Below are 9,997 nucleotides of genomic sequence, written 5' to 3'. Positions count from 1 at the left end.
GGGGCCCTCGGGCCGGCCGTCAGTCATTCGGCCTGGCAGCCGGTCACTGTCTGTCAGCTTTTCTGCCTGCCTGCCTGTTGTGTGTCTGTCTGTGTCTGTCTGCCTGCTTGCCGGTTGTGTGCCTGTCTGCCTGTGTGTCTGCCTGTTGTGTCTGTCTGTCGGCCTGCCTGTTGTGTGTGTGTGTGTGTGTGTCTGCCTGCTTGCCGGTTGTGTGCCTGTCTGCCTGTGTGTCTGCCTGTTGTGTCTGTCTGTCGGCCTGCCTGTTGTGTGTGTGTGTGTGTGTGTCTGTTGGCCCGCTTGCCTGTTGTGTGTCTGTCTGTCTGTCGGCCTGCCTGCCTGCTGTGTGTGTGTGTCTGTGTGTCTGTCTGTCGGCCTGCTTGCCTGTTGTGTGCCTGTCTGTCTGTCTGTCTGCCACCCCCGGGCCGGCTTGCACCTGGTAAGTCAGCTCCCAGGACCTCCTGTGCGTGTCTTACTAAAGATGGGGTGCAGAGCAGTTTACATGGGGGGGGCTTGGCTTTCAGGCACTGTAGAGACAGGGTTTGGTTATTTCTCGGCGGCAACTTTCCCCGGAAAGAAGTCCCCCCCCCCGCCCCTCCTCCCCCGTCCAACCGCGCCCCGCACACTTCACGCACTAAGTGTGGCCACAAAGGCCTTGGAATCGCGGTGGGGTCACGGGTCACCGGCCTTCAGCCTCTGCACGCACCAGCCCGGATCACCCGCACCGCGGCGGGCGAGTAGAATGCGCAAGGTCACTTTCTGGCCTTGATTCCATGTGAGAGGAAATCACCCGAGTCCGGGTCATTCCCACTGGAAAAGGTCGACCGTGGGTGACTGAGAAAATGTCCCTTTGCAAGTGACCTTGTGTGGCCTGTCACCTCCTGCAGCTCTGCCTGTGTGCGGTGTGACATGTTGATTTACACCTCGGGGCTGGCATTCGCTCCTTCCAGAAAGCACCTATTAAACAGTGATGGTAGTGCCCGGTACTGGTGGCTCCGGCCTGTAATTCCAGCTACCTAGGAGGCTGAGATCTGAGCATCATGGGTGGAAGCCAAATCCAACTGGGACAGGAAAGTTTGAGAGATTCTCATCTCCAATTTAAAAAAAAAAGTCATTTAAAGTCATTGACTTCTTAGCGGGATAGCTAGGATTCCTGTGTTTAACCGCTGGCGTGGTGGTGTCAAGACTTTCCTTTCTGAATTTAATTTAATTTAATTTAATTTTTTTTTCCTGTTCTGGGGATCAAACCTAAGGCCTCAGCGGCCAGGTGGGTAACTATACCTGCAAAATGTGGCTTAAACTTGTAGCTTCTGATACAAAGCGAATATAACAGGACAGTGTTTTGAAAAATAAAAGGGTCTGCATAGATTGCATTTCACTTTTGAAAATTTAATCAGTGAGTAGGTTACTTGTGTGAGAAGTTAGAGAAAAAGCGAGTGACTTCTGAATAATTTTCCTGGTGGGAAAATTCAATGTAGGGGCAGCTGGCTAGTTCCCTGAGATAATGTGGTAAAAGTGATTATCTATTTATTTATAGTATTTTCTTGCTGTTGTTAGACTTGTAGCATGTAACAGCTTGCTTCTTTATGCATGCTTGCGTTAGCCGTGTGCCTGTAATCCTAGCTACTCAGGAAGCTGAGATCTGAGGATCACAGTTTGAAGCCAGCCTGGTCAGAAAGGTCCATAAGACCCTTAACCTCCAATTTACCACTGAAACAGCTGGAAGTGGAGCTGTGGATCAAGTGGTAGAGGACTAGCCTTGAGCAAAAATGCTCAGGGACAACACCCCAGGCCCTGAGCTCAACCAGCAGGTGTGTGCATGAGCACCTCTGCCAAGGTGCCTTTCTCTGTACCAGCAGTATGGGGGCTGGGGCTTCGCGGGGGAGCCAGGAATTGCTGTGCTGTGAAGCCTGGATTAAGCTGTGTGTGTGTGTGTGTGTGTGTGTGTGTGTGTGTGTGTTAAAAAGACACTTCCAGTTTTGGCTCTGTAAGCAGAGCTTTGCCTGACAGAGTGCTTGCCCGTGGAGTACTTGGTTTATCATCTCGCTTTGACGCTGAGGTGAGGTGAGGTGAGAAGAGGCGGAGAGGTTCAGTGCACTCCTAAGTGTCACTTCTAAGTTGGCAAACTGATAAAAACACTTGCATCATCACAAAGTTACCGGAAATTCATTGACATGAGCAAGATTTAAACACAATCATTTTATTCTAATTGACCCCAAATAACATCATGACAATGTGTTAAAAAAAGTTTAGGTACTTATTTTTGTAATTATTGTTATTCATATTTTAGAAGTACTGGGGATTGACCTTAAAGCCTCTAAATGCTTGCTAGACAGATGTACCCTGTTGGCCAATTTTGCCCTAGGTGTATTTTTTTTTCTTTTTTTTTCACGTAGGATTCTTTGCTTGGGGCCAGCCTCTAATCACAAATCTCCTATGCATGCCTCCGGTGTAGCTGTACAGCAGGCCTATACCACAATGCATGGCTTGTTAATAGAAATAGGTTCTTGCTAACTTATTATTATTATTATTATCTTACTCTATTTTGTGCTTAGAACCCAGGATCTGGGTGCTGTCCCTGACCTTATTTAATCAAGGCTAGCACTCTACCATTTGAGCCACACCTCCACTTGCAGCTTTTTAGTAGTTTATTAGAGGTAAGAGTCTTACAGACGTTCCTGCCCAGCTGGCTTTGAACTGCAGTCTTCAGATCGCAGCCTACTGAGTAGCTAGGATTACAAGCCACCAGCATACCAAGGCTCTTGCCAAGTTTTTACCTTAGCCTAGCTTCAAACTGCAACTCTTATCTCCATGATTTCACTAGCTGGAATTACAACTGTAAATCACCATCCCTGCCCAGGGGTATTTTTAGGATTTTTGTTAAAGAGACCTCAGATTAAAGTCGTTAGACTCTTACCTAGAATACTTTATTAGTCTGGACTTCAAAACAACCCTGCCCCTGTGTAGATAGCTTTGTATCTAAGCATTGCAGAACTGTTTCTTTGTCATAGGAAGTAGATATAACCACGTTCTTTTAATTTTAGGGAAAATCCAGAAAGGACTTTTGACTTGGTACTGAAAGTGAAATGCCCTGCCTCTGAAAATGAAGGTATGTGTGTTCTTTTTATTCTTAAAATAATCGAGTCTGTCAAACAGGAGTTAATACTTTGGACTGCCAGCTGTGATAGCATTAGGAAAAAAATAGCTGTAAACTGACAATCAGGACAGGTCTTTGCCCTGGGGTTGTATTATCTGTGCTGTTGTGATTTCTTGCTTTGATGATAAAATTATCTTTAGTTACAGAGAAGGGGTGTGTCTTTTTACAGTCTGGCATTTGCATTTGAAAATCCAGCTCCAATTGTGTAACCGGGGTGCACATTCTCCCTGCTTAGATGTCTGCAACCTTCTGGAATGCAGATGGGAACTGAGTGGCCCTTCCCTCTCAGATTTATTTCAGCAGCACTTTCCTGGTGGTTAACAATAGGGTGGCAGTGCTTGGAAGTTCTGTACCGCTCCTGAGCAGACCAGAACACTGTAGTCCTGGAGTCTCGTCCCCTCTTGTTCTAGTGTGTGTGCTCTGGGGGGAACGGGGAGCAGAGGAGGATAAGGGCCATCTCCTTATTTGTACCGCGCCCTTGCGTGGTGCATCCTCCGGTACCTCCAGCCTGTGACTCTGCGGGACTGACTGTACTTAGGCAGCAGAGAGCACAGCGCGGTGTGGTACCGATGCTTGGCCGCCTCACAGCCTCTGTAGCCTCAGCCCCAGACACAACCTCTGTAGCCTCAGCCCCAGACACTAGCTAGCAGTGACCAACTCGGAAATAATTTGGAGCTGCACACCTTAAAATAGAGGAGCCCCGCCCGGGTGTCCACACAGCTGCACTAGGCTAACTTTTAGGGAGGAAGTCCACCCACATTTCCCACTCCACCAGCTGGGCCTGCTGGGCTTCTGGCCTGTTGTAGCTACAGCTGGGTGGGGTTTACCTCTCCTTAAAGAGGTCATCGTCTTTGGTCTCTGTGTGGTAACATGTGTCCATTTGCCTTCTTCCCAAGACCCCTCCACAGCTTCCTCTTTGCAGCCGGGGCCTAGCCTACACAGTACATACACAAGTGGAATGCTCACAAGATGCGTTTATGAAACAAGCCAGATTCTTTTGGAAAATATGGAAGCTCTGTAATTTTAAAAGCACAGTTTGTAAGTCCTAAAGTGATCGTGATGAAAGAATCAGTTTTCCCTTTATACCAACTGATCTCTGTGTACACGTGTTAGAGATCTGGACCTTCGCGTAAGGACTTGGGTGGATCTTTCCCACTGCCTTCTCTGGCCCTTTTTAGTTGCGTGAATGAGTTATTTCTGGAGGTGCCTCTGAGTTAATGACCTTCTGGTCTTTCTTTGCTGTTGTGTTTAAAGCACTGCTTTAACTCAGAGCATGGACACTGTTCTTGGGCTCTTTTACTCAGAGCTGGTGCTCTGCCACTTGAGCCACAGCTCCACTTCTGGCTTTTTTGGGGGAGGTTAATTGGAGATAATAGTTTCACTAACTTTCTTGCACTGGCTGGCTTCAGACCTCAATCCTAAGATCTCAGCCTTCTGGGTAGCTAGGATTACAGGTGTGAGCCCCAGAGCCCAGCTACATCACTACTTTCTAGAAACATCTTCATTTGTATTTTAACACTTTATCCACTCTAGTAATATAATTAATGGATAAATATTAGTGATTCCTCTGTGGGTGACATTTAATCCATGCTGTTGTCAGCAAATTCTAAAGTGTTAAAGTGTTTTTTTAAAAAAAATTTACAAGGCTGAATTCAACCAGGTTAAAAAAAATTAGCCTCTTTTAATTGTAATTTAAATTGTGTGAACATGACGAATATGATAGGGCCTAAATGTAATTAATGGACTGTAAGAGGGCTATAAAAGTAAAATTTTTGTTAAATTGGGAGTTTGGTTTTTTTCTTTTTCTATAATAACTTCTTTAATTTATCAAAGGAAATAGATATTTGTATCTCTTTTTTTAATTGTGAAAATACTGTACAGAGGGGTTACAATTACATGGGCATGGTTTTTTTTAATAATTTTTGTCAGCTTGCTCTTTATTGCTAAATATTAAAAGAGAAACATAATAACATTATTACAACATTTCCTGGAATATTCCAACTTAACTATCTGCAATCTGTTTGTCCTAGTAAGACATGTCAAAAGCAGGATTGTTTTACTCATCAACATTTACTTGTTCATGTGTAAAATTTTTGTAGCATAAGAGATAAAATGTGAGTTCAGATGCTTTGGACTGCAGTATAAAACTGGTTTAAGCTGGGCACTGGTGGCTCACGTCTGTAATCCTAGCTGCTCAGGAGGCTGAGCTCTGAGGATCTTGGTTTGAAGTTAGCTCAGATAACCTAAGAGATTTTATGTTCAGTTGGCAAAAAGCTGGAAGTGGAGGTGTGGCTTGAGTGGTAGAACATCAGCCTTGTGTGGAAAAAGCCAAGCAAAAGTGGGAGGCACGCGTTCAGGATCCAATCTTGGCGTGTGTGTACACACACACACACACACACATGCACACGCACACGCACGCACACACACACAAAAACCCCACTGGTTTCAAAACTAAGGAAACCCGGTAGTTCATATAACAGGAACCACAGAGATAAGTCACCGGTTATGTAGGTTTTGTAATGTCTGTACTCTGCCACCCACAGAAACTACCCCCTGAAGACCTGGATTCCTTGTGACATGGCTGATGTCATAGACGCCGGAACTCTGCTTTCTTGTTTCTGACTGGCTTTTCATGGCTTTCTTTGGAGTCAAGCACTTTCCCCCCATAAGGTCCCCTAGCAAACCTCTTCTTGGCTCCCAGTAGGCTGGCTTGTAGTAAGCCGGCTGCTGCTTATATGCAGTCATGGCGTGGTGAGAGGTGGAAGGCTGCGGGGAGACAGTGATAATTAACTTCCTAAACACCTGGTGAGGACTAGATGCTGGGAAATCAATGAAAACACTCCCTAAAAGGTTTGCCCATAAAACTGCTTTATTATTACTGTTTGGATGTCTGCGTGAGAAAATAGTAACCATGTTCAGGGTGCACTTGGTCTAGGCTGAGATCGAATGGTCTTTAATTTTCATGTTAGAGTACTTGGCATGCTTTCTTTTTGGTCATTTTGTAATAGAGTTTTCAATTCTGCCATTTATCTCAAATAACTCTTAAGTATCTTTAGGGACAAGGTATTAACTGTGTTACTTATCTGGGATCGAGATAGCTGTCAAACATGGCTTGACTTAGCTAGCTGATCTCAGTAAGCTGATCTCGCATCTGTCCAAGCACTGTTTGGGACTTTGCATTCATATTTCTGAACACAACCCTTTTTAGAACTCGAGTTTAAACCTGGCTGTGGAGGGGTTGGTACTGTTCCCCACCCCATTAGTGGAATTGGTGCTGGCGGGGTCCAGCAGACCGAGGTAGTAATGGAGATTTCCCTGACAGGACACCCTCCTGGTAACTCATGCAGCAGCCAACATGCAGATCTCATGTTCTTCCTGGCAGGTCTCTAACTACCTTTGTCACTCTTCTCTTTGCTAGCTTCCTTGCTTTCCAGAAGACAGGTGTGTGGGGGAGGGGAGGGACAGCCAGCAGTAGTGGCCCCTTTTCTGCTCACAGAACCTGTTGCTACCATCCCACCCCTGCTTGCCCTGCAGAGATTCAGGACTTCCCAGAAGCGAGTAACACGTTGAGCTGCTTTCCTCCAGCGTTTCTCTTCAGTACTGTGGCTTTTTCCGTTGCTGTGTCGTTGACTTCCTCTGGGCCAGGCTGTAGTTCTGAGGACGTTTAAAGTACTGGTTGTTTAAACCTCACAGAAACTTTAGGAGATAGGAAATGGTTTCGTTCATTCGGTACACACAGAAACTGAAGCCAAGAAGACCCTTGTCCAGAGTCAGGCTCTAGAATCCAATAGCTGCTCTTTTGCCTCCAAATTGTGTGGTGACCCCACCTACGTGCAGTGTGGCCCGTGTCAGAATATGAGGAAGTTGGTGGATCAGCTATGTGTGCTGCAGGGAAGTTCTGAAAACACCAGTGCTGTATGCGTCCTAAAATTAATGAACATAAAAATATACAAAACTGACTCTTGTCCTTCTGAGTTTAGATCCTTATTCTTTTAAGATTTATATCTGCATATTTAATGGATCTTTGTTCTAACAGTTCTGTTTATTAGCCAATCTTTTTGTTTTTTTTTTTTTTTGGGGGGGTGGTCTAGTCATGGGGCCTGAACTCTGGGCCTGGGCACTGTCCCTCAGCTCTTCAGCTCAAGGCTAGTGCTCTACCACTTGAGCCACAGCACCACTTCTGGCTTTTTGCTTATGTGGTGCTGAGGAATTGAACCCAGGGCCTCAGGCATGCAAGGCAAGCACTCTACCACTGAGCCACCTTCCCAGCCCCTTATTAGACAATCTTGTTTACTTTATTCTCTCCTATTTATCGAGAATAATTTTAGGAACAAACACCCCATTTGCTATAAATCTCTTACATTGGACAGCACACCCAAGTTGTTAGCAAATTATTCAGTTTTTAAATCTCTAACATACATGGACCGTGTAAGAACCTTTCACTCTTGTCACGCTGGTAATCCTAGCTACTCAGGAGGCTGAGATCTGAGGATCTTGGTTTGAAGCTTGCCCAGGCAAGAAAGTCCCTGAGACTCTTCTCTCTAGTTAATCACAAAAAGCTGAAGTACAGCTGTGACTCAAATGGTAGAGTTCTAGCCTTGAGCACCAAAAGTTCAGGGACAGCGCCCAGGCCTAGAGTTCAAATTAAAAAATAAGGGAGGAGTGGGGGAGAGGGGGATGAATTAGAACCTTAAACCAAAGAATTCTAAGTGAACTTTCCCTATGCCCTGCACAAAAACACACTTCTCAACTTTCTTACTTTTTTCTCTGTGGTGATACAATTGAGCAGAATTGAACATTTGCTTGTATTTTAGCAAGTGTTTAGCATAGTCTTACAAAGATGTCTGACTTAGTCATATAGAGAGACTGACTAAGTGTCTTTTGCCTGCTTTTGAAGTAAATTTCTCTTGGACCACATTTTTTCTTATCCTTAAGAAAACACCTACCAAAAAAAAAAAAAAAAAGAAAACACCTACCACAATATCTGGCATGTTTAATGGATATTTGCGGAATAAAAAATAAATTAGATCTAGCTTAATTTTGGGATCTGTGCAAACAAGTGTTGATTAAATTCAGAAGTGATTTCAGAAGCGTAGAAGTGATTTTAAAAAATAATAGTTATTTTACATGTGTATGTATGTATGCATGTATTTGTGTGTGTGTGTGTGCACTTGTGTGTGTGTGTGTGCACGCGCGCACGCTGCTACTGGGGTTTGAACTTCCAACTTTCTGCTCTCACTGAGCTATTAGCTCACAGCTGGCACTTTAGCCCTTGAACCACACCTCCACTTCAGTATTTTGCTTGTTGATTGCAGGTAAGAGTCTCCAGGACTTGTCTATCAGGGCTAGCGTCAAACCTGCATCCTCAGATCTTGGCCTCTTGAATAATTTGGATTTACAAGCCCAAACTATCAGCACCTGACAAGATTTTTCTTTCTTTATTTGAAATGCTTTTTGCCCAAGTTGGGAAGAATTTTACAGGTAGCTTAGACAAGCTTCTAAGAGGCCAATTGCCCCATATTATTACACTGAGTAATTTCCTTATTAGTAGATTTATTTTGGGGCAAAATTAGAGTTTTAATTTATATGACTTAAGAGTAACTTGATTTATTTGTGGCCATAGATCAGTTTTATCCATAGAATGGCCAAATGGGATCCTGGTCCCGTTTCTGTGAGTGGTCAGTCTCTAACCTGGTGAAGGTACTTGCTGAATTGCATAAAACACTGGTGGCCTAAAAGACCCCCTGGACCCCCTGAGCTGCTGTGGTTAAAGCTAGGCTCTACTTCTGAAGCCACAGCTCCACTTTCAGATCTCAGCCTCCTGAGGAGCTGGGGGTGCAGATGTGAGCCAGCCACACCCAGCTTTGGAGTTTCTTTATATAGCACCTACTATGTCCACTTAGGACAAATTTGCTTTGCTTCCTTCTCCAGCAGGGACCCCTCCCCTGCCCACACCCTGTTGTCTGCTGAGACTGCATGGTAGGGGTGAAGGCTGGCTCCCCCCGCCCCAATCTCCAATAACTCCCTTTCAATCTCCAAATAACTCCCTCCCAAAGTGGGTGGTACTTACTGTGTCTGATTAAAGTACTGCCTAAGGAGTCTTGAACCACCCAGAGGAAGCCCCCCCAGGGAGCATTTTAATCTTAAAGAAAACTTGGTAAAGGTACATTAATTAACAAGATACAGTGTGGTACTAGGTGTTACTCTGTGGCTAGATTCCCCACCGGAGCAACAAGGAGCAAAAGAAAGAAAGAGATGTGGTTTGGCAAACTGGAAATTAAAACTCTAATTAAGAGTACAAACCTTTCTTTTTCTTCTCCCCCTCCCTTTTCTCTCTTCCCTTCCCTCCTCCCCTCTGTTCTTCCTCCCCCTTCCTCCCCTCCCTTCTTCCTCTCTCCCTTCCCCTGCCCAGTGTTCATTGATTATTTGCTAAGTTATATTTGTGAACATATAAGAATAGAATTGGAAGATTATGCTGTTTTGCCGGTACCTGTTGAAGACTTCTTAAATGTCTGAAGTACCCTTAATGTAGAAGGCTTTGAAAGGCTTTTCACTGTCACCAAAAATGGCTGCTTTATTTCAAACAACTTTTAAAAAATAAAACTGTTGCTAAACCACAAACTGTAACTTGGTAGACAGCTTTGGTAAAGATCAGATAGAGGCTTTCCTCGCCCAGTTCCTTTTTATTTGTCATTTGAATCTGAAAAACACACAACTGTCAGTTCAGCCCATCTGATGGTCTTCTATAGATGTGTAAGCTTCCTGAAATGAGTCATTTCAAAGTAATTCTATCTTGCTTTGGTACCAAAAAATGCACCAGAATTATGGTGTGCTTGGTATTCA

General features: G+C 44.5%; 1 protein-coding gene across 1 annotated transcript in view; it reads left to right on the top strand.

Moving 5' to 3' along the window:
• Window positions 1-9,997, top strand: part of Dennd1b (DENN/MADD domain containing 1B) — a 177,147-nt gene that overhangs the window by 12,864 nt on the left and 154,286 nt on the right. Inside the window, exons 3-4 of the mRNA XM_013017299.1 lie at window positions 357-436; window positions 3,042-3,106. Coding sequence (XP_012872753.1) covers window positions 357-436; window positions 3,042-3,106 — 145 coding nt within the window. The remainder of the gene's footprint in view (window positions 1-356; window positions 437-3,041; window positions 3,107-9,997) is intronic.

This window comes from Dipodomys ordii, unplaced genomic scaffold, assembly GCF_000151885.1.
Source record: "Dipodomys ordii isolate 6190 unplaced genomic scaffold, Dord_2.0 Scaffold35, whole genome shotgun sequence".
NCBI classification, from domain to species: domain Eukaryota; kingdom Metazoa; phylum Chordata; class Mammalia; order Rodentia; family Heteromyidae; genus Dipodomys; species Dipodomys ordii.
Note: the sequence above shows the minus strand (reverse complement) of the source record. Positions and strands in the feature narration are given on the sequence as shown.